This window comes from Ictalurus punctatus, chromosome 16 (assembly GCF_001660625.3).
Source record: "Ictalurus punctatus breed USDA103 chromosome 16, Coco_2.0, whole genome shotgun sequence".
In the NCBI taxonomy this organism is placed as follows: domain Eukaryota; kingdom Metazoa; phylum Chordata; class Actinopteri; order Siluriformes; family Ictaluridae; genus Ictalurus; species Ictalurus punctatus.
Window position 1 is genome coordinate 2,995,001 of NC_030431.2, and position 24,404 is coordinate 3,019,404.

General features: G+C 40.5%; 4 protein-coding genes across 4 annotated transcripts in view; 2 read left to right on the top strand and 2 right to left on the bottom strand.

The window, feature by feature from the left end:
- rps25 (ribosomal protein S25) overlaps nt 1-24,404 on the bottom strand; it is a 251,835-nt gene that overhangs the window by 69,710 nt on the left and 157,721 nt on the right. The gene's annotated exons all lie outside the window — the stretch shown is intronic.
- dcps (decapping enzyme, scavenger) lies at nt 1,041-3,745 on the top strand. The gene is made up of 6 exons (XM_017488319.3): nt 1,041-1,249; nt 1,686-1,836; nt 2,016-2,161; nt 2,418-2,531; nt 2,899-3,009; nt 3,276-3,745. Exons 1-6 carry the CDS (start codon nt 1,067-1,069, stop codon nt 3,540-3,542), a joined length of 972 nt encoding a protein of 323 aa, XP_017343808.1. The 5' UTR covers nt 1,041-1,066; the 3' UTR covers nt 3,543-3,745.
- On the top strand, nt 3,815-7,357 carry kcnj1b (potassium inwardly rectifying channel subfamily J member 1b). The gene has a single exon (XM_053687024.1). It carries the CDS (start codon nt 6,152-6,154, stop codon nt 7,355-7,357), a length of 1,206 nt encoding a protein of 401 aa, XP_053542999.1. The 5' UTR covers nt 3,815-6,151.
- Nucleotides 8,069-10,611, bottom strand: smtlb (somatolactin beta). Its single transcript, XM_017488431.3, has 5 exons — nt 10,527-10,611; nt 10,101-10,276; nt 8,837-8,950; nt 8,515-8,694; nt 8,069-8,398 (listed from the first exon to the last, which is right to left on the bottom strand). Exons 1-5 carry the CDS (start codon nt 10,540-10,542, stop codon nt 8,201-8,203), a joined length of 684 nt encoding a protein of 227 aa, XP_017343920.1. The 5' UTR covers nt 10,543-10,611; the 3' UTR covers nt 8,069-8,200.

The following is a 24,404-nucleotide window of genomic DNA, read 5'->3' on the forward strand; positions in this document are numbered from 1 at the left end:
AAAATTTTTTTTTTTAACTTTTATAATGCTCTTTACTGACAAAGGATACTTAATTATGCATCATTTTAATTAATATTGTGATCGTTATTTAAAGGGCACAATCTGAACTCCAATTTGAGAGGAAATTCTGAATCATTGTGTGTAGTGTGTTTGTTTTATTTATATATATATATATATATATATATATATATATATATATATATATATATATATATATATATATATATATATATATATATATATATATATATATATGGTCTTCACCTGTTCTTTAGAAGGGTGCCTATAACTCTGAAATTGACTGTAATTGATTTAATTTCCAGTTTGCGTGCTGGAGAATCGATCGTGGATGTGTTTTAGCATCGTAATAAATTTCACGAGGGGAAAAACCTGTCAAAAGCTTGCGGCTCATTTCTGAATGGAGGTGCGAAAGTTTGCACACCCTTAGATACAACAAGATACAGATGTTTATTCCTACAGGGTCACAGATGTTCGTTAACAAAGCAAAAATGGTGTCTGAGAAATGTATAGATACAAGGCAAACGTAAGTGAAATCAAATTGTTGTTATTATTATTCTGTACTATTAGGCAAAGACGATCATGCTATACCAATTTCTACCACATGGTGGCGACAAGGCAACAGTGATATTGCCTTTGTAGGAACCACAAACTATGGTTAAAAAAAAAGCTGACAAACTGCAGATATTAATTATAAAACTGTTCCTGGAAACAATTTCATTTTCCACAAATCAGAAAAAAATAATGTGGGAATGTGTACTAATTTACATTTTTCACACCACCATTCAGGAAACAAAGACGGGAAGTATGGCTTAATTGTTGTACTTATTTTGTTTGTCTAATTAATGTACTGTTTTTTTCATATAGTTGTACTTTTTTATACTTCTCAACTTAAAATTATATATATAATATATATATATATATATATATATATATATATATATATATATATATATATATATATATATATATATATTCCTCTTAAATATTTTTATGTACGTACTGTACATAGTACAGCGCCATTGGTCCTTTCGGTCACGTGAGCAAAATGGCGGCGTCTCAAAATGGCGGCGGCTCCGACCCAAAGAACGAAGCAAAGCGACTCAAAACTGATGGAAACGATGCTGAAAATGATGGCGAGCACACGGCAGAGAGGTCCATTTCGGCCTTTGAAGTGGGACGGATCCTCCGCGAATCTGCCAGAGAGAAAAACATTTTCGTACACGGAAAGGTACAAAGTGAGAAGTCGCGAGAAATCTGTTAGCTAACGATACTCTCGGGTTGCATCTCAACCGGCTGTTCGGCCCCTTTATTAGTGCACTACTTCGTGCTTGAATTTAGCCCTTCACAGTGCGCTATATCTCTGATAATGAGCCGTTTACGATTCAGCCGATTTTAGAATGAAGTTTCAGGATTTTTTTTTTTTTACATTTTCAATTGGGTTACATTTATGCTGTATTTATTTTAAGTTTTTCAGATGCAAAGATCTCTAGACTTTTGAATTAAGCCAAACTCTAAGGAATATTGTTTTTATTGAATGCAAAACAGGCTTTCCCCTCACTTCTCCCACTTTCTATTTTTTCCCTTATACAAGTCAAGATGAGTTATTTTTATTTTTCGATTTAGTTTCCTTTTTTCACCACCTGTACGTCCTTGCTTCTCTTTAGCTCGATGACCAGGAGGCCGTTATCATCCTGGAGAAAACACCCATCACACAAGATGTCCTTCAGGAGATGTTGAAGAGCAGCACGCAGATGCTGGAGATGAGGAACGACATCTACAGCACTTACCAGCTCCGACCACCACCGCACCTCAACGGTAAGAAACCTAGATATCGGCAGACAGACACGCACCCGTCCGACTCCGTGTAAACTCGGGACCGGATCTGAATTCGAGCTTTTTACGACGTATTTTCCGCTGTAAATGTGTGCCATGACGTAGATCTTGCGTAAGATAAAACAGCGGATGGTTTTGAATTGATTCTGTCTCACCTGCAGGAATTAAGACCACTGTGATCTGCCCAGCAACGGAGAAACACGTGAAGAAGTATCTGCGTCAGGAAACGTTCCTCGTCGAGGAGACTGAGGAAGACTATCAGTCCATCACACTTCCGTACATAAACAGCCAGAGCTTCAGTTTGCAGGTAGGTCTCGTCCGTGTACCACTCCTTGCTTATGTAAGGTCCGGCTTGCCTCGCCTTTTCAGCTCTTGAAAATGTTTTGTGTTTGGATGCATGGCCCACCATTGAGCTTGTAACCTCCCGAGACACTCCTCCTACTTGATGTGAAAGTCCTGAGTTACATATTTTGTTGTTGAGTCACGGACGAGCGTTATTTAGCGTAAGGACTGTGTTTTATAACGTGGACGGCGATAAAGACACGCTTGGTTTTCTCCTGCAGTGGGTTTACAACATCTTGGAAAAGAAAGCAGAGGCCGATCGGATCGTTTTCGAAGATCCAGACCCGCGAGTCGGGTTCGTCCTGCTGCCAGATTTCAAATGGGACCAGAAGCAGGTTTGTGAACGTCTGAACATCAAAATGATTATTCTGCTAAATATCGACTCCATGATTATATCACAACAAAATAGTTCTATTGTACGTTATCATTTTAAATGGAGGTGTTCTGCGTAAGTTAAAGTCCAAACCCGGAATGACGTTTTCCGTAATACTTTATGTACAAACCCGGCATAAACTGTGAATCACGAACATCCTGGCTGTATTACTGTCCGAGCTTGACCACGTATCTTGGGGCGTTATCGCGTCACCTGATCACCGAACAGTGTAGCCGATGGCACGGTTAACGTTAAAGAGGGTCGTTTGGTGAAACAGGAGAAATTTAATATCGGGATTCAGTTGTGAAGCTTTGTTCCCGCCGTTTCAGCTCGACGACCTGTACCTGATCGCGATCGTACATCGGAAGGACGTAAAGAGTTTGAGAGATCTCACGCCTGATCATCTTCCTTTACTGAGAAACGTCCGTGAGAAAGGACTGGTAAGTGCGAAAGACTTAATATGCAGTAAATAAATAAATAAAAGATCATGATGATGAATTTTACTTTCTTTAGGTTAAATGTTAAGCGAGTATTTTTTTATTATTTTTTGAGCTTGGCTTATGTTGATCTGCAGGAAGGGGAAAAAACCCACACGTGTGTGTGTGGGTGTGTGTGTTTTTTGGTTATGAATTTACTCTCCGTGTTGTGGAATGCGGCTCTCACTCGTGGTAAGAAAATGTTTGAAATGCACCCTGACTCCTAACAGGAGGCCATCATGAAGCGCTACAGCGTCCCGGCGTCTAAACTGCGAGTCATGCTGCACTACCAGCCGTCCTACTACCACCTCCACGTGCACTTCATTTCACTGGATTACGAAGCTCCGGGGTGCGGCGTGGAGAGAGCGCACCTGCTCGCCGACGTCATCCAGAACCTGCAGGAGGAACCCGAGTACTACCGCAAACACACGCTGACCTTCCCGATACGGGCGGACGACACGCTGCTGACCAAGTTCAAAGAAGCAGGGAGAGTCTAGACTATTCCGTGTTTTAAAACGTGTGCGTGAATGTGGTGTGAAGAGCGATTACTGTAAGCCTGACAGAGTCTCCGATTTGTCTCGATCTTGTATTTCCACACATGTATTTAATGTAACCTTTTATGTATGTGTGTGTGTTTTTTTTATTTTTTTTTTTATTTTTTATATTAAACCCAAAAAATAAAATATTTCATCATCATTAACAGTGCTGTGCTCTGAGACTTCAAACACAATCGCGTTGGTTTGGTGGATGAACACTGCTTTTTAAATGGAACGTATTCATAATAACCGATGATTTATTTATTTTTTTTCTTTCCATCTTCTGTATGATTTTGTTCTTCCCTGTATTTTTTTTTTCCTCAGGCCGGCTTCAACCGGATCCCTAGATAGAAAGAAAACAGCTTTGTAGTGTCTGGTAGTTTTATCGGTCTTTTAGCACAGGGTGGTATTCCCCGTGGTAGCACGCTGTGAAAATTCATTTAGTTGCAAAGCCGAGGGGCCTCTGTAAAAGTCGTGGCCTCTTTTGAGAAGATTTAGTTAAAACCTTTTACACACACACTCAAAAAAACTCTTAACAGCTCCATAAAATGAAGAAAAACCGTTATGAATCTGATTTCTAGTATAATCAGATAATAGCGTGTGTTTTAGCGTATCTTTGTGTTTGAGTGTGATTTGGAAAATGATTATAATTATAATACGTTGTAGTTGTTTTTCTGGGCAGTTGATAAACATTTTCAGTCCTGTACTGTAGTGCGATGACGGTTCTGGTTAGATTTATTCATTTCCCCAGCAGTTTTTACTCGTCGCGTCCTGTTTTCTGGCTGACGAGTACAGTACGAGTGTTTCGTTCGATGGGCATCGATGGGCATCGGCTATCGGGGATTGTTTCCTGTGACGCATGGCAGCTGGGATAATTATGGCATTGTCCTTGAAGCATTTTAGCTATTTAGTTTCTAATCCAGTCCACTTTTACTTCATTTCCACTTGGGATATGGCATAAGTAGAGAGCACGGTGGTTTAGTGGTTCGCACGTACGCCTCAAGAGTTGAGGGTTCGATTCCCGCCGCAGCCCAGTGTGGGCGGAGTTTGCATGTTCTCCCCGTGCTGCGGGGGTTTCCTCCGGGTACTCCGGTTTCCTCCCCCAGTCCAAAGACATGCATGGTAGGCTGATTGGCGTGTCTAAAGTGTCCGTAGTGTATGAATGGGTGTGTGTGCCCTGCAATGGATTGGCACCCTGTCCAGGGTGTACCCCGCCTTGTGCCCGATGCTCCCTGGGATAGGCTCCAGGTTTCCCATGACCCTGTAGGATAAGCAGTATAGAAAATGGATGGATAATACATTACTTAGAACTGGTATTTATTTATTTACTGTCGATTTTTCAAACACGGTTCCCCACTTTTTTTTTTCCTTTTTTAACAAAATGATCACCTAATTGCCCTTTCACAATGATTTGACCTGACTGTGATTTATTTTTTTCTTCTCGGTTCAGTTGTAACTGTCCAGGTAGAAAATAACCTCATTTAGTGCTTAATTTTCTCCACAAGATGGCTGCTCATAATTCTATACTTCAGTCGTCTGGATTGTGTCCAGGTTCTTGTAGTTTCACTCCTGTCAGTATTATAAGCTGTTTCGTGCAGATTCATGACATATACTCCCAATTAAGATACAACACTATGGAATGTGGAAAAGTTTTTAAGTGGAGTAAATACTTATGCGAGGCACTGTATGTAGTACTTTGTCTATAACCGATTTTATTTTGGTAGCTGTATGGAATTTTCTAACACTCTGAGAGCATGGACATGAGAGAGGGTTCAGAGAATAAAGGCAAGTGTGATTTAAGGATTGCTTTGTGAAGTTTTAGGCCCCTCGAGGGTAAAATCCAAGCACTGGGGAGGCTCTTTGGAGGTTTTTTTTTTTATTATTTTTTTTTCATCAGATGTGTGAGGGTAAGGTCGGGAAAGAAAGAAAAAAAAAAGAGAAGTCGTCCAAGAACACCCTAAAACAGGACAATTTAATTTTCAGTCATATCAGGGTACCATAATGGTATGTAATTGTGTTTTGTTTTTGTTTTTTTTTTGCTGATTTGTAAGATAATGTATGCATCTAAAATGTTTTGAACCACTTTTCCTCTTTGTCAACTGTGGCATGTGCCTGGGATTAGGGCATTTCAATGCGGATTATGTTTTTCGTGGCACCCCGATGGTGTTTTGCTGGACGGAGAAGTGGACGGAAGTTTCATCTTGCCTCTCGCATTTTGTTTTAACGCTTTTAAAAGTAGTTCATTAATAGTGCTTTGGTAGATTTGCTGCTAACCTCTGTGTGAGTGGAGGTAAGTTATGTTTTGTTTTTTTTATATTTATATCGTTGGCGAATTTTTCCACTGTATCTCACTAATCACGCTGGTTGCTGATGTTAAGTGACTGGTAGGATCTCGGCAATGGATATGATTAAAACAAGAGTTCTGTTGATTCAGACTCTTGGACGTATGGTTCATCCCATCAGAGTAAAGTAATCTCACTTTAGCTTGTGTAGAGTAGCTTATAACTGGTTTTTATTCATTTGTTGCATAAGATCTAGTTCCAAATACAGGACTATCGAATCATGGCAGAATGCAGCTACCTCTTTTTCCATGTTCAAAAGTTTTGCTTTCTTTTTATCCCCCCCCTCCCCCCAACGAAGGAATGTTGCAGTTCATCCGTAAGGAGGTTCATAATCACCTAACGGAACGCAGGATTCGGCGGACACGGCTCGTGACCAAGGACGGCCATTGTAACATTGAATTTGGCAATGTTGCGTATCATAGCCATTTTGCTTACCTGATGGACTTTTGGACCACCTTTGTTGAGATCCGTTGGCGTTTTGTTATACTTTCTTTTGTCGCTGCGTTCACTGGGAGCTGGTTCGTCTTCGGTCTGCTGTGGTACTTCATTGCAAAAAGCAACGGGGACCTGGAGGAAAAGAACGTTCATGATGGCCATTTAAAGTGCATCGAAAACATAAACGGTCTCACAAGTGCCTTTCTTTATTCCTTAGAGACACAGACGACCATTGGATACGGCGGACGAGCTTTGACGGGTCACTGTGCCGAGACGGTAGCCCTTCTCGTCGTCCAGTCTCTAATGGGTGCCATTATAAACTGCTTCATGTGCGGCCTGATTCTGGCCAAAATCTCCCTCCCGAAAAATCGAGCCAAGACCGTAACCTTTAGTGACACGGCTGTGATCTGTATGAAAAACGAAAGCCTGTGCTTGCAGATCAGAGTCGCCAATCTTCGGAAGACGCTGCTCATAGGCAGCCGTATTTACGGCAAGCTCTTGAAAACCAGTGTCACTCTGGAAGGAGAGCCCATCATCCTGGACCAGGTCAATGTTGACTTCCTGGTAGACGCTGGCAAGGACAACCTCTTCTTCGTCTGTCCGCTGACGCTGTACCATGTAATTGACAGTTCTAGTCCTTTTTCAGAGATGACTGCTGATACAGTTCAGCAGCAGGACATTGAGCTGGTGGTCTTCTTGGAGGGCATGGCTGAATCCACAAGTTCCTCATGCCAGGTTCGCACATCCTACATCCCATGTGAGATCCAGTGGGGTTACTGTTTCCTGCCCATCATCTCCCGAACCAAAGGGGGCAAATACCGTGTCGACTTCTCTAATTTCTCCAAAACCATTCCAGTACCCACGCCTCACTGCCCCAGCTGCTATCTAAATGACCTGAACAAAGATGTTGGACTTCACCAGTGTGGACAGCAAGGCATTGACAACCCTGGGTTTGAGGTAGTTACTACGGAAGATTTGGTGGACAACATGCAAATGTGACGTAGATACGCTCCATGGAGAACATGGAGAACCCCCTGTCCTGCACATTTATGTGCCTTCCCAGCTCTAACACACCCGTTTCAGGAAGGGCTGTTCATTAGCTGATGAGTTGAACTGGGTGTGTTAGAGCAAGGAAAACGCTAAAATGTGCTGGACAGGAACCTCTCCAGGACCAGGGTTAGGGAACCGCAGTGTAGTTAGCAAATCTTGACACACAAAAATATATCTAACTAATCCACTGACTTTCCATTGTAACTTAATGTTAAAAATGTTGGATTTCAAACCATTTTCTTTAACGTTAAAGACTTACAGGTGCCCCAAATCACACTTTTTGAAGGTTGTGTATTTTCCTAATTAAATGTTTCAGTTGTCTATACTTAAAAAGTTACTTCCTTGAAATGGATTTTATATTCAGTGTTTTACTTCTTGGCTTTTTTTTTTTTTGGCAAGTAACTGTGGCTCGTTTTGACTCGGATCAGCTGCAAATCAACATGAATGCCACTTCACTGAAAGTTTTCTCCCACTTGATCATTACTAGTGGGAAAATTGCCTTCAAATATAATTGTTTAAGTGGAAACCGTCCTATTTTAACTGCGAATAAATTCCCGTGATGGAGAAACATGAAGTCGTTGACGTGGCTTCAGAGACTTTCAGTCATTAGGGCAGGAATAGTAAAGCAAACAAACAAAAAGACACACATTCATTCTAAAATAAATTTGCAAAAAAGATGTATGGTCTTTATTGTGCATGTATAGGATTTTTCCAGACTTATTTCCAGAATATTTCTCTTTTATATGTGAAATTCCATTTCCTGGAAATCCCACCCTAGACCTTTTCACGTGGCTAGAAAAGGGAGCAGGTCGGGTTATCTGTTTGGCGGCATCTAAGCAGTTTTAGAAATGTCTCCATCTTGTGAGCGTCCTTTTTGAAGCAGGACAACACGGCGTAGTCCCTCAGCACGTGCTCTGCCATGGCAGGAGCAACGATGTGGCGCAACACACTCTCGTTATTTTCCAGCTCCGCACTTCCTTCATCCAGCATCTGTGCACACAAGTGAAACGGTTAAAGAATGCAGAACTTCAGCTGCTTTGGGTTACATTCGATCAAAGGGTGCTTTGGGACCTCAGGGAAAACATCCCCAGGTTCCTTGAACGTACCTTACTCATAAGGACAAGCACTCCTTGCTTAAGGTTCATCAGCTTGGTTGACATCCACCTGGTCTTGCTGATTAGGGAGCTGGGGACGTTGTCGTACATGTCGAGAGAATCCTGCAGGTCGGCCAGGGGCTCGATCCAGACCTGAACCAGTATCGAGATCGAATGGAGGAGCCATTTGTCCTGCAACAATGAAAAGCCCACAGATTTTCTCAGCAAGTCCATTAAAACATCTTTAACGCCGTCTGATAACTCACGTCTCTCATAGACGGGTTACTAAAAAAAACAAACAATGCAGAACTCTTTGTAAAATAGTGGAACTTACCGAAATTTGTTGAATTTCGAGTTTGGATATAGGGACACGAACAAGATTGGACGTGCAAGAGTTGCCTCCGTGGACTTGATGAGCGGGTATCGATAAAGGAATGAACATCTCCTCCTGTAAATCATCAGTAAGCTGTTGATACTTGATACACATTTAGCAAAGGCAGAATGCAACCTGAGCATAGATCTGAACAGGTGAGATTTAAGGGCCTTGCATAAGAGTCTGGCTCTTTGGCAGTCCTGGGATTTGAAATCAAAACCCTCGGAGTCTGATCACCAACACAGAATCTAGCTTGTTTTTAGGTCCTAGTTAACCAATGGTCACCAGTCTGTCAGTATAAGTAATGATTCTTCTGAACATACAGTCGACAAATATGAGGTTCCTCAAGGTTCTGCACCGGGTCCTTTTCTGTTTTCAGTGTAACCATTGAGCTACGATTGTGCTTAACCAATTTTCTGATCTAAAATCTAATACATTTACTAATAAAAACATGCTAACTACATATGGGAGTGGGACAGTTTCTTGAATCGCACTCCCAGTCTTGCAAGGTTGACCACACTCGCCCGTTCCCACAGTTATTATTTTTGATTGCGTCTGCCCATGGTATTTTCTAACAAACTGAGCTAGTTCTATTTCCCAAAATATACACATAGTAGTATTTTGCACTAGCGTCACCCGGACCAGGATGAATCATTTACTAAGGATGAATAAATGAATATGGTACAGTGTATATACCTGTGCAAGGACCTAGTATACTCCTGTGTTAATCTACGTGGCCTTTATTATCCAGTAAAAACCTTCAGCATCTTCAACTCTTTGATGGGACCTGAGGGTCCTACGAGATCCCAGTCCCAAGGCGCACCTCTAACACGAACCTTATTGTAATCAGGAGGTAAATTAGCGGTGGAATCAAGCTCTTGGGATCGAGATCTTCCCGAGTTTTGGTTTATGTGAACAGCACGCAGAGCTGAACTTCCCCCTTAGCAAGGCTTCTTCACAGGGTTCTTTGAATTGAGTTTAGGGTTCAAGTTGAGCTTTCTCAAATGCTTCTACTTGGAACTTTCTTTGAAAAGGAAACACTCGAACTATTAAGGGTTATGAGAGAGGCAGTATTGAAGAACGTTTCGTAGAAATTTGATTAAAAAAAACATCACTTTCATAGCATATCATAACATAACGATAGCAGTAAGCTATTACGAAGCTCTGCCCACACAGAGCTCCTTCACATCCTAAATCTCAATTTAACCTGAGTGTATTTACTCACAAACAATGTCCTGGCCTCATCTGAGATGCGGTAGATGAGCTCAGCATGCTGGATGGCTCGATCCAGAAGTTTCTCTACAGAAATTGAGCATCGATCTGAACGATCTGAGCAGTCCAGATCTGAACCCAGTAATCCGTTTACAGCGCATAACAAGATCCCCATCCAAACCTGAAGAACTGCAGCACAGAGTCAAAAATACTATTACGGAAAGCTTGTTTCAGGTCTGATCTGCAGTGTTACGCAGTGTATGAAATGAAACACCCCGAAGATGATTGTTTTCCCATAACAGCACATCCTGAAGTGTTTTATTCCTTTTATACACCATTTTTTTTTTATATGTATATATGTTCAATCAAGCAACGTATAAACGTATCTAGATCTCATTCTGTATTAGGGAATGAAGATAAAGTAGAATAGGTACAGTACCTTTGGTCTTGTTCATGATTATAGAACGTGAGGAAGAGTTGAAAGTCGAGATTCGCCACCGTACCTGTTTTGTCGTGCGGCACCAGCGCCTTTTATACACCGTCTCCCCAATGAATAAAACCCAGAGGTTTTTAAATTCTAACGCAGGTAGTAAGGTGATAGCTTGAGTCACGGATCGTTTGGGTTGATGAGTTTATGCAGCGTCTTTGACAGAGGGACATGAATCCTGCAACATTATGCCAGCTGCTATTTAAAAAAAAACAAAACCCTTCAACCCCCCCCCCCCCCCCCCCCAAATAAATAAATAAATAAATAAATAAAATAAATCAAATAAGGTTTTAGCACCTAGTTAAATAAAGGTAAATATGAAATCAGGGTATAAATACTGACAGGTTATATTGGCAAAGAGGAGTGTCATGACCTGTGTTTCAAAATGGGTAAATTGTCTTAAATAATAAGAATGATGAAGTTTCTTGTTCACAGTTCTTTTGTTGATTATAATAGGAAACAATAGATAAATAAATAAAAATCGACACTCCTTTATAGTAAAAGAAACTATACTGATGCAGTATATTAATAATCAAGTCATTAGCTAGCCTACCGAGCAAGTGAAAGCACTAATGTCTTGGCTCAGAAACCCAGATAGGTCATTTTCTTTTCTTGGGTTTTAAAACTATTTATCCACAGGGCAATAATGCTAAAAAAGAAAATAAATATAAAAAATACACATAGCCCAAGAACGAAATCTGCTTTCTTTTTAATTTGGCATTTAATTAAAAGTGTTTCCTTAAAAAAAAAAAAAAATCAAGTCAATTGTTTTAAAGGTTTTTATCTTTGTTAAAAAAGTATTTATCTTTTTTATTTTGTTATTTTAATTGATGAATTTAATCATTTAATATATTAAATTGGGATTTGTGGGTTTTTTTTAGCTGCCTCTGCCTATTATTATTATTATTATTATTATTATTATTAAATTAATTTTTTTTAATTAGATTTTTAAAAAAAAATTTCCTGTTGTCTTTTATTTGATCCTTGTGCATTTATTCCTTGTTTAATTACTTTTTAATGTTTACTTTTATTACTTGATTTAATACAGCACTTTGAGCTACCACATGTGTGACAATCCTGGAACTTCAACTTCTTCTCCTTCTCCTCCTTCTCCTTCTCCTCCTTCTCCTTCTCCGTCGTCTCCTCCTCCTCCTCCCAGGTGCCTATCGATTTGTCCACGCCGGCTGACGATATCCAAGTAATCTCTGTTCACTTTTCACATTCCTGCTCCTTCTTACAGGAGTTATTCCTGGGCCTTCGCACCCGAACCCCAGGTTTCGATCTCTAGGTTGTAATTTAGTCGCCACCAGAATTATCCGGTGATTAGTTCGATTCTATCCAGTGATTAGTATTCTGTAAAATCTGACTGAAACCTGACACTAATAATTAAACTGTTAAGGTTCTTTGATCATAATGTTGTAAACCTCATCTGCGTAATCTTGACATCTCAGTCTTTTTTATTTATTTATTTTTCTTCCATGGCCTTTTTGTTTAGTTTTTTTTCTCGTTTTTCCGCACCAGCAAATGATTTCATAGATCTTCTGACATTTGCAGACAAATCTCCCTGGCTTCTCTTGTGACGATGGGAAATCTCCAGCTTACATTACACAAATATGACACATTCCCTTATCGCATCATAGGAAGAGCCACAGAAAGAAAGAAATTACTCGGAAAATATTTCTCTGTAGTTTTATTCAGCCACCAGATTGATTTTGGAGCAACGACGAAACCTTGCGGCACAGACGGAGGTCTGACGGTCCAAGAAGATCTGCTCGTGAAGCTCGTAAGCGCTTTATTCCCTTCATATAAAAACAACTCTCTCTATGGATGATGGTGTAGAAATGATACTTTTGGACATTCGACACTTTTTACTCTGTATGAATTCCAAGCCGTGGTAGATACGGTGTGTATGGATGAGATCTTTTGATGAAATCAGTCCTTTGTTTCTTATTCATGATGTGCTGTTACAGGTGGCTTTCCACTGCACAGGTGAAGAGAGGTGCGTGTAGGTGACTTAAGAGATTAGGTTTCGCTGTTCGTCTGACCTTTTGGGTTAAGTTTGTCGTCTGACGTAAGTAAGGATTTACACTGAAATAATCAAATCAGCATAATATGTGACTCGTCCACACACGGAATGATTTTAATAAATGTCAAGGAATAGATTAGAAAAAATATGAACGTTTTACAGGGAAGGTGCTATGTATTTTATATATATATAGTCATTTTGACATTTCATCTTCCCCTCTCTCGAATCCGTCCTTCTTCTCTAATCTGTCAATAATCCTACAGGTTACTAGTTAAAAAAATAAAAAAGCCTATTATTGCATCATATGATAAAACCCTCCTGCACCCTCCAGTGTTTTTGATCGATATATTAGTGAAATCCTTTCCTTGATCATCCAGTGCCAAGGTTTCCTATGATTTCCTGTGATCTTCCAGGTATTATTATTATTTTTTCTTTCCTTTTTTGTTATTTCTAAATTTATTGAGCGCTGATTTTGACGTAACGAATGGAATCCTTACTCTGATCAAATGTTCGTCTTGTAGCACTTGATACGTTTCGTTTGGAATCCCACGTCACCCATATTTAAGGAATAACAAACGATGGACCACGCTGCTATGTGAAAATAATAAACGAAGGGGTGGGGTGTTTATACGGCTGGGCCAATCACAGAGTATTATTTTCGTATAATGGCACAGTGTGAACCGAGTTATTCCACTTGTAATGCAGAGATTCGCTAAGCAGGTGTACGTACTTCCGCTTGAAGTGCAAGAAATTATTTTACGGAAATATGAGGAATTTTAAACTCGCACAAACCGCAAAAAGCGACACCGGTGCGTCTGCTAAAGCTCGTGAACATTACTGATTGTGTAAATGCGTACGTTTACTTTTATAGGCTCGCAATTAGAATAAACAGATTGACAACTCATAACCTTGACACCTTTCATGTAATGCCATTTAATATAAATGTAAATTATACTGGAGAGTCGAATTAGTTGCGTTACTTATGGCACTTTGCTCAACTTGGATTGGTCCAAGTTGGGTTCGAGTTCTTTTACCGAGTTCTTTTAGAACATACTGTAACCTAGCCCGGAGCAGGTTAGCCATGGAGCCTAAGTGACTATGGCGATGAACACTGGTAAAAGCCGAGCCACTTTCATGGTCCCTAAAACAAAGGGTCGGGACAAACTAAACTGAAACATACATACTTGGCTAGCCACCTGAACCAGCTTCATGATACAGGCCCCTAGTGAATGAGCTGATACTGTAGGAATGAGTGCATTAATATAAGCCTGTTGTTTACGTTTTACAGCTCGGAGTACTGTCCAAGCCGTGCTATTATACCTAAATAACACACTCCTACTACTGCAGTCGGATTTGCGGATTCAACCGCGCTGTGGTATAAATTCATTTACACGACGGCTGCTAAGATACGATGAAAGTGAGGTGGTGAAGTTGCTTTGTAAATAACTGTTCCTGTTTTGATCTCTCTTCGCAGCCTCACACTCAGCTGACAGCTGTAATAATAGAGACTCTGCGATGTACACGCTCCGGCTGCTTCGCTCAATCCACTTACACCAAGAAAATCACATCGCCATCGGTAAGTCTCGGGCCGATTTTGTTTCCAAGAGCAAGGCCCTTTGTGTTTAAACCCAAAACACGCACCATTGTTATGTATTTGAAATAGTCTTCGTTATGCAGAGTGCCAATAATTTTACAGTCGACCGTGCGCCATACTACAAAACCCTCACTGTTCATTCATTCGTTCGTTCGTTCGTTCCCTCCTCGGTGGAATACACACTAGATGGCAGTAAAAGTCCACGGCATTTTATTTCATTATATAATTTATATCAGTGGTGTTTATTTCAGTATTTTGATGGAGGCCATCAGCCGATTTGCTCATCTGCCGTTCCTCACCTTTTAAAAAGAAAACAACAAAAACCTCTTTATTAAATGAAGTCGTTTTTATTTCACCGCAATTCAGAGAAAATTGAGCGAATATGTGCGGTGTGTAGAGAGCAAAAGATTTTTTTTTTTCTTCTTCTTTCTGCTCAGACAAGAAGCGAAAGTTGCCATACGGTCATAAAATGAACATAGACGTGCGACGTGTCGATCAGCCCCCCTCCCATCCCTCACCCCCACCCCACGACCCTAGCTGCCTCCTTCAGTGCGTGTAAATCAGAATCGTACACGTTAAGAGATTGAGATTTACATCATGTCCTGTAGAGTATTTATTTATTTATTTTTTTTATGGCTTTGCATTAACGGCTCAGTTTCATTCAGTCCTGCTCTCTGTGCCGAGATAATTTCCCCAGTGATGTCTCAAATTCAAGCGAGGCCTCCATTTAGATTAGATTTACGACTCTGGAAGTAGCTCTGGTATATATATATTTTTTAATAATTTAGTCATTTTTATCAAGATGGCGTTCATTTAAAAGTGGGCCAAAAATGAATTTTTTTGTGCAAAATGTCTGAAACTACGACAGTTTTTTTTTTTTCTTACATTGAATGTGAACGCATGTGTAAAATCGTTTTTTTTTTTTTTTCTCCTGTGTAGACCTGTTTGAATTAATGAAGGCACATAATACAGTTCCATTACAGCATCTTGTTGTTTCAGGGACAAAAAAAAAAAAAAAATGTTAACTTCTCTCAAATAGGTGCTTTGGGTAAATATTGAACTTTTGAGAGCCCTCTCTTCTATTGATGACATCTTCACACGTGCCATAAGATTGCAGAAAAGTCAGTGCAAGCAACACTTCCTGGTCATGTGACATGGCGTTTGATTTTTACCATGTCAAAGTTAAACACACTTTTTTTTTTTCCAGTTACATGGGAAAACGGTAAATTCATATTATTGCCGGTTATCAAAAAATTGGAGATAAGTGAATTATTGTAATATGGCAACACAGTGCAGTAAAGGGTTAACAAGATTTTCTAACAGATATCATCACTTCGGCTTTACTTAAGCAAGACCTGTAATGAAGAGGTAGAACATATAATCCATAAATTGATTTGGTTAATATGTTGTAGGTAGAAATGTACCGTCTAAGAATGCTAACTAGCGTGTGAATGTGCTCTTATTTAAAAAAAAAAATTAAAAAAAAATAATAATAAAAAAAATCACGTCACAGCATCCTGGCATTTAAATGTTAGCTGATCTAGTGCCAGCTGGCTAATAGTGACCTTGTCCATTTGAATGTCAGACGCGAGTAATTCACGGCAGAACGACTCCAAGAGGCTGGAAATATTCACATAGAGTAGAGTCAACGTCTCTTCGTCACAGTGCATCATGAAGTGTAACCACATAACTACATGGAATAACCACATGGAAATAAACGCGAACAACTCCTCCGCATCGTTAGACAATCGAATATTTACAAAACTAAAGACAACGTCAAAGAGTTCCACCCGTCATCGCGACATCTCCCGTGTAGAAGCCGAGGCGCGGCTTTGTTGTCGTGTCGCTTCTGTTAACAAGCTCATCAAAAATCGACACCATGTCATGAGCGCTGCGTAAAACCCAGTCTGATGTCTTCTTTTAGACGACAATGCTTCAACACGCTTTAATGAAGAAGGCTTTTTCCTTCTCCCCCCCCCCCCCCACCCCCCACACATTTTTTTTCTCCTTCATAAGCCATCTTCTGATGGTGTTTTTGAAAGTGTAAATGAAAAGAACTGAACTTCAATAGACAGACGTACAGAAATCCCACCCCAATCTCGTATCCTCGTTATTCCGTAGCGGTGTAATGGTTTTAATAAGCCGAGCTACTGAAAACCTTTTTATGATGCGGGGAGTTTTTATAGAAAAAAGAAAAAAAAAACACACACTTTTTTTTTTTTTTAATTAAATCTCCCAGCTCTCCACTCGTGTCTCAATGCAAGTTTGTCTGAGAGGCTTCGCTTTTATAAGATTAGGATATTTATGCTAATCAGGCTAGCGCTATTATACACGTTCCATAATGTGACAAAAATGTGCAGGAAGCTAATGTCTTAAATTGGTTGTGAATAGCAAGCAAGCTCTGGCGCTGTAATTTGATGAAAATGTTACAGAAATTATATCAATAATAATAATAAAGGTAACACTGTACGGTTCAGTAATAAACTATTTATAGCACTATATTTAACGATTATTATAATATCCGTTAATGATCCTATAAAGTGAATTGATATGGAAGTTTCATTAATGAATGCGTTAAAGTTTGGTAATAAACTATTTCTTAACAAGCTGCATGTTTATTAATGCAACGTAATGTATTAATATTTCATTATGAAGAAGAAAAAAAAACTAGCGTGTTTATTGTTTCTATAGTAACAACTTACCCAGACCCATGTAACTGCTGATAGTAAGTTTTCAGTATGTTTATTTAATGTTTATGGAAGGAGTCTCCAGCGTTAGCACTTTGTAACTGTCACGGGTAACGCCGTCATTTTTCCGACATCGGGAAGAGTTTTACTCTTTACTTTGCGCTTTAAGTTGAATTCAATCGTTGACGATTGGATATGAAACGCTAAGAATCAAACGTAAGTGGAATAAAACGCTGTTATAGGAAAATAATCCTCTTCGGTGCGTGGTCACAGTTACCCGGCTTCATCGCACCACCTCGTCGTTTATTATTTCCCCGTAACGGCGCGTCGTGATGAGTTTTATTCCTTTGAAACGAAACGAAAAAGAGCTTGCCTAGACAAAAGATGATTTCGAACGGAAGGACTTTGAAGGTCATGCGGTATTTCTGATTGCTCAGCGATCGCTCGGATCGTTTACAGCGCAGCGTTTCACCGGCACCAAATGATTCGTTCGTTTTACGAGCTGATTCATATTTCACGCTGGATGAAACAGTTACCGGTTGTCCCGGGAAATTTCTCCCATTCCGCAGGCTCTTCTTTATGAGCAGGTCTTCCTTATTATGAACAGGGGATGCAGGGTAAGGTTGGGCGATATGGGCTTTTATGGACTTAAAACTATATCACAAAGAATATAACGATATCGGTGACGATAGATATATACCGTTCACCACTGTTTTTCGCCACAAGTGATGTGGCTGTATGCAGTCTTGAGAGCCTCAGAGACACAAACTTTGATTAGTATTTTGGTCTTGTTTCCAGTCCGAATATATCTAAAAAAAAAAATTCTTAGATCAGGAAGCGTTTATTAGATAAGACAAATTACGTGAGATATTATATCTTGTTTTCTGAAAAGTTGAGTTTCTGAACTTAAAACAAGCAAAATGATCTGCTAATGAGGTAAGGAAGATAATCTTATTCAAATGGAAAACAAGATTATTTTTCTGACCTCGTCGGCGGATAATTTTGCTAGTAAATGAAACGAGACGTAAATATTAAGTAAGAAAAGCATTTTTCAGTGCAGTAAAGATTCTGCATGTGAAGCTCACGTTTGCTCAGTGTGCGTGCAGAAAATACACCGACGCTAAGAGAGAAAGAGTAAGCTTCCCAATGGCAATGTGTAGCCAATGGCTAAAGCAAGACATGTTCAGAGTGACTGCTTTTACTATATAAGCTCCACTGTCTGTTGTCAGGCACACCTGTTTCTCCTCGTCTAAATCCCATTTTTGAATGGGAATCGCAATCTGTTCTACCCGTGTGGTCATTTGGGGGAAAAAAAAAAGATTTATCTGGACACAACAGCTGTTCAAACTCGTTACGTAGTGGACCATGAGGCTAACATATGGCTCAGTCACTCGGCTACTCCACATGTCTGTACTGGAGGTATAAAACTCCACTGTAGACAGAGTTGTTTGTAACCTACCAAAGCGAAACACTTCCTCGAAGACATGTTGATATCTTGCCTCCAGTTCATGGATCGTTCTCCTGAATATTTACTTCTTGACAGTAGGGAACGGCAACATGTCTTTTGCCAAATGAAACGCCACCGCCTCTCGATTCGGCCCATCGTTTACTTCGCTTCCTTCTCATACGGAATGCAATTAGCAAGTAGGAATTTTCTTAACTTTAGGCCTGCTTGACATCGGTGTCTCGGTCTCCTCGCGCATCGTCAGACTTTCTCCATACTCGGGTTTGTGTTTCAGATGGTGGGACAAACTGGAAGTGTTTCCACCCTTGTAACGGTCTTTGCAGCACATCTGATTTTCTGTAAACGAGCCAGTTCCAGATTGTAGAGGTAGCTCCTCGTTGAGCTGCGAATGGGTCGCTGACCGTCGCACGCAGAAATACGTCTAATTCTTATTATGAGGAGAATTTCTTCCTGTATATCGCAAACGATAAGATACCGCCCATCCCTAATGCAGAGCACTATTGAGTTTCTGTCCATTTATAATTTACCTGTCCTGTGCTTGCTTTTTGTTGTCGTTGTTAAAAACCAGTCGACTCGGGACAAAATGGCGAGCCATCTCTCCTCGCACCGCTGTGATAATTTCTCCAGATCCGAAACAGTGGCAGAGGTTTCACTGATTTTCTCAAGGGGTGCGATTTAGAATTTCGGACAGTAGTGTGCATGGATTTGTCTGATTATTGTGAATAAATTTGACTATTGTGTTTTATTTTTTAAGTGGAGTTGCTGCAGTGAGTCGTTTATCTCCTGAACCTTTGTCATTCTTCTTCTTCTCGGTCCAGCAGTGTATCCTTTGATTTTTCCGTAAACACCATCGAGCTCCGAGCGTGTCAGTCATCATTTGAAGCACTGTGGGAGATCTATGAGGTGCCATGCCGACCTTTAAAACAGAGGTTGGACAAGTTGGTCACTGAGAACTTGAAACCCTGACATTTTTAGGTGCTTAGTCTCAGTGGGCTGTCAATAAACTCCAGCCACAACGGAGTGCGGGAATAAAGCTTACTTAAAATCTTTAATAAGCAACATTTTCTGTAGAGGAAACTGTGGAAATTATGTACAAGCATAATAATAATAATAATAATAATAATAATAATAATAATAATAATTAAAGCTGCAAGCAGCATTTTCGGGGCCAAGCACCCTCACAAACACGCTACAATTGTTGCATAAGGAATAGCAGGAAAGCAGAGCCATAACTATAGGCAAAGGGATTCAAGAATGATTTGTAGTTTCACGCATTTGCCAGTCCATTATAGGAGGGCGGTTTGGAATATCAGAGTTCCTTTGTTAACTTTTGTTTAGACAGGTCTCAAGATGATGTGTGCCAAATTTGGTGAATATTGGACAAAATTTGGAGCAGGAGTAGCAAAAATGGCACTTGGAAGGAACAGTTTTTGGCATGTTATTGTAACTTTTGACCAGTAAGTGGTGCTGTCATGAAATTTGATGATTTTTGAGTGTAATTCGTCGGAGGAGTAGCGACAACACTGATTAGTTTCAAGTATTTTTACATGTCGTTGTAAATTTTGACCTGTAGGTAGCACTGTCGTGAAATATTTTGTGTAGCCTCAGGTCATAGTCCCGAAGACACGTACCAAATTTCATGACAACACAGTACGTAAAGTCATTAACGAGACAGCGTCGCGTCCTGATTGGTGACTTCACTGGCGGATTTGTTTTTAAACAAAATCCAAGATCTGGTTAGGTGGAAATTGACTTCATTGTGTCATTGAACGCAGCATGATGCAAGGAAACTAGAGACACTATATTGCATTGAAATTTTGCCCACACGGTTCAAAAGGTACGGGTATAAACGTTCTTTGAAATTTGGCCAAAATTTGACCTGTTGGTGGCACTAGAGCTTTGGGAGCTTGAGGCCTAGGTTTGGTGTATTCGTAGCTGAATGTGTTCTGAAGCTGTGCACCAAATTTGACAACTTTTTACCACACGGTTCTATGGGTTGCCATAATAATAATAATAATAATAATAATAATAATAATAATAATAATAATCAGAATCTGTATTAAAAAAAAAAAACCTAGGTGCCTTGCAATTTTGGTGCTCAGCCCCTAATAATAATAATATTATTATTATTATTATTATTATTATTATTAATAATAATAACGTCATTTGCTGTGACTATCAGAGTAACATCATTATCTCTCTCACAGTTTTTGTCACAGTAGCGGTTTGTACGTTATAATCACTGCCAGCGTGTTTAATTGGTTGTCTGTATATAAATAAGGACTTGTCTCAGAATATCAAACACTCAACTGTTTATATTTGGCTTTAAGAAGTTTTCAGAAGGATGCGTAAAATGATTCTTTCGCTCCAATTTAAATGCAATTACGTTCCCCAAACAGCTCAAACCCCAAACCGCTCTGCGCTGACGACTTCATGCCTTATTTATGGACGTGTTTATTTGGATTCAATCAGCCTCGATGTGCAACGAACAGAAACGTTCTACTGACAATAACAAAGCGGAACGTTCTCTTAATTAGAACATTTACGACAATCATAAGCATCGCATCAATATTTTTCTCGCAATGCTGGAGAATTGAAGGCTTATGTCAGAACTTTTATGTGAAGTGACTTTTTAGAGCTTTTATGTGACTTTGGCTTAAAGAGAGACGAAGCTGAAATTCACACCGTGATTCGACTGATTTGAGATTTTCATTGTAATTGTTTGTCCTTTTCGTCGTGAAAACTGGAAGTGCGAGGGGAAGAAAAAAAAAAGTGCAAAGCGAGTAAAGGTGTGCGCAGGTTGTCAGGTTTGATTTATTAAGCGTAGCTCTTTCCCCGACCGCTGCTAACTCGTCAGGCCTGACAAAAAAGATGAGACTCATAGCTCACTGCGTCGTGATTGTTTCCAACCCCCACCCCCGTATGCAGTGCCTATCATCACAGTATCACGGTTTGAAGAATTTACCACACACCGGGATGCCATCCATCTCCGTGAGCTTCTCACCGTGATCTTCGGATACGGTTTGGTTGACGCGAGCCCCAGAACCATCGTTTTCATGTAGACCGGTGATCAGTCCTCTGGATAGTCACTCTCAGGATAGAAAGCAGCTTTCGCACTCCATCGAGCGTACTGAACTCTCACGGGGAAATGGTACCGATTCCATGCTGACCTGAAACATTAATGAAGCAGTGGTCTAAAGTGGCGTACAATGAGGAACAGCTGCTGCTTCCTCTTGTTCATGGTGTAGTAAGAATATTAAGCGCGGCGCATGTTTGTTACTAGATTAGCCAGGAGTAATCTGTATTGGTCAGTCACGCATGTAACGAATCGAGTGCCATAACTGCTACTGTATTTTCGACTTATTTCTGTAAGATTAACACAGAGAACCCTCTCTGGACATAATCCGTCTCGTAACACTGGAAAGGCCGTTCGTTCTCTTGCGTCAGCTCTCCATCGCTGTTGTCTCTCCTCAGGTATAAAGCAGTAATTAAAACCTCATTAGTTTGTATTTGAAGTGCATTGATGGTGATCTAATGAAGTGGTGGAGCTGTGATTAGGGCAGCGTCGGACAAAAACAGGGGAAGAACGCAGGCTCCGACGTGGTGGTGGATTACTAATTAAATGAAAGTGGAATTCTTTCATTCATTCGCTTGCACGACAGCGTACACGAGGCTTATGGATGTTGGTATCGGACGTTTATTTCCCCCAATTTAATCACGTCCCAATTTAATTTCCACCCAGCCAGTTCTCCTCTATGACCAGGATAGGTGAGGGCTAACGCAGACGTTTCAGACTACTAACTTGTGCAATTAACACGAAGGAAAGAGCTGTCCGCCTTCTTCCTCATACATGAGCTCACAGACACGCGTGATTGGCTAGTGCTGGTAATGACCTCCTTCCCACCCCGAGAGCAATTATGCTTCCTTGGCTCCTGGCCATGGATTCGCGATCTCCTGATGATAGGATGAACCCTTGGTTGGTTCTGCTAGCTGGGAGCCCGCAATTATGTCCCCCTTGGTTTCTCTGACAATATGCAAGTCTCTACTCCAAATAATTTCAGGCAGCATCCAGGACGTGATCCCTATGCTCACACAACTCGACGCCTTATCACCGTGCTGCTTGTATAATGTTCACTTTGGAACTGGTCAGTAATTTCCCAGGTCGTGTGGTAATGAGACAGGACCGAGAGCGATCGTGTTGGATTGTAATGAGCTCTGGGTTAAGGGGGAGAGCTTTTAGATTTAGGTGAGCGTGGTGCAGATGAAGCTATCAGATGGCCCCGGACGTGTTACGAGGCAACGAGAAGAAGCGGGGAAGAACGACGGAACGCGTTCAGTTCAGACCTCGTTATAGGTTCCGTCTCGCACGGCGATAAAATGCGCGCGAGTGATTTCCGAGCAAAGCTTTTCGTCTTTTTTTTCGTCCTGTGAGGCGGTACGTTATATCCGCAGCTGAGGTGTTTATGAAAATGAAAAGTTATCGAGGCTGTTTCAATTAGACTTTATTTGCATTGCGTTTCCCCCTGATTAAGCGTTTCTTTTCCTTTCCTGCTGCTTTTCCTGACAAACGAGAAGAGAAATGCGTTTTCTGCCAAACCGCTTTTCCCAGGAGACACTTCGGATAAATTTGGAACCGGGTGCTCTTGGGTACAGCGCTAATGAATGCTTTGCTTGTTTGATGTTACTGAGGATCAGGAGTTTTTCAAGCTGTTCTGTTGCCTTCAGAATGCAAGGCTCGGACAGCGATGGAGTTTGGAGGAGAATTTTGAAAATACGCTGTGAATGTGTTTGGCCAGCAGGGGGCTCACACCCCTCCCCATTTTCCAACACCCTGCTCAGCAGCAGCTAAACACAGAGTCACGATACTCTACACACAGAATCCCAACAGCGTCCTGACTCATCTTATAACAGACTTGCGGCGATTAAAATACTGATACTGAAAATGTCCGATAAGTCGTTTTCTATCCTGCCGGCGGCGTAGAATACCGTTGTCCTGCGAGAAAGGGTTCAATCCCGATTGGTTAAAAGATGTCGATTCGTTTTCTCTAACGGCAGCTCCGACAGTAGTGCAGCCACAAATCGCAATCGATACGCCCGTCCTACGCCGTTATCACTCGTACGTACGGCCACGTTAACGGATTCATAACGCGTGTACGTTTTCGGTAAGGAAGCGTTTAATTAACTCATGGAAGGAGTCTCCAGTGTCGGCGTAAAAGCTTTAACTTGAAGTATTCTGACGTCTTCAGGACAGAGTTGCTTCAGAGAAAGCTTTAGGGTTTCGCAGTAACATGACAAGCGGTGTACTATTTATTTTATTTTTTTTTTCCTTCTCACCTTATTAACGTCAAGAGAAAATAAGAGAGGCTGGTGAGGGAATGGCCATTTATTGCTGCTATAACGTAAGTAAGAACAGGTTGTAGCTTGTTTCGTGAACATTAAATGTAACTTTAATGAGAGAGAGAGAGTGTAGGTGTTATAGTTATGTCTCTGATCCTAATGCCGTACGTCAGCGCTGGCACTCGTCTGTCCAAACTCATCCATCAAACCCCGACACACACACACACACACTCACTGAAACCAGTTCCTACTCTGTAATTTCACGTTAATGCGTACGTGAGTGGAGAAATTTATCCAGGGGCGTTCATGCAGCACCGCTGTATACGTTACTGAAGATTTTATTCGGACTCGTTTCCGTCTCTCTCCCGTCATGAGTGAAATTTCCTTTCTCTCTCTTTTCATTTCAGAGTCAGAATAAAGCTCTTAACTTTGCAGCTCCATGCACCAGCCTTCTTTAACGAAAGAGACCTCGACACGTCGATCACGTGAACACTTTTACACGATTCGTCTATTTTTAAATGGGAATTTTTTTTTTTTTTTTTTTTTAAACATGATTCATTGATTCTCACCTGGGTTTTTTTTTCTCCATTTATTGTTACGTGATTTATTATTATTATTTACACATTTGTTTACTCAATATTGTTTACTCATGATTAATTGATTCTCACATGATTTTTACACTTGATTCTTGAAGTATTATTACATGATTATTTTTTTACAT

What these genes read in the sequence shown, in the direction of transcription:
- kcnj1b (XM_053687024.1), top strand. Translation starts at nt 6,152, where the DNA reads ATGCAGCTACCTCTTTTTCCATGTTCAAAAGTTTTGCTTTCTTTTTAT.
- smtlb (XM_017488431.3), bottom strand. An exon ending in ATGAGGCCAGGACATTGTTT is followed by an intron (nt 8,951 to 10,100) that starts GTGAGTAAATAC and finishes GATGATTTACAG; the next exon opens with GAGGAGATGTTCATTCCTTT. An exon ending in TGCTTGTCCTTATGAGTAAG is followed by an intron (nt 8,399 to 8,514) that starts GTACGTTCAAGG and finishes TTGTGTGCACAG; the next exon opens with ATGCTGGATGAAGGAAGTGC.
- dcps (XM_017488319.3), top strand. Translation starts at nt 1,067, where the DNA reads ATGGCGGCGTCTCAAAATGGCGGCGGCTCCGACCCAAAGAACGAAGCA. An exon ending in ACCACCACCGCACCTCAACG is followed by an intron (nt 1,837 to 2,015) that starts GTAAGAAACCTA and finishes TCTCACCTGCAG; the next exon opens with GAATTAAGACCACTGTGATC. An exon ending in TCAAATGGGACCAGAAGCAG is followed by an intron (nt 2,532 to 2,898) that starts GTTTGTGAACGT and finishes CCGCCGTTTCAG; the next exon opens with CTCGACGACCTGTACCTGAT.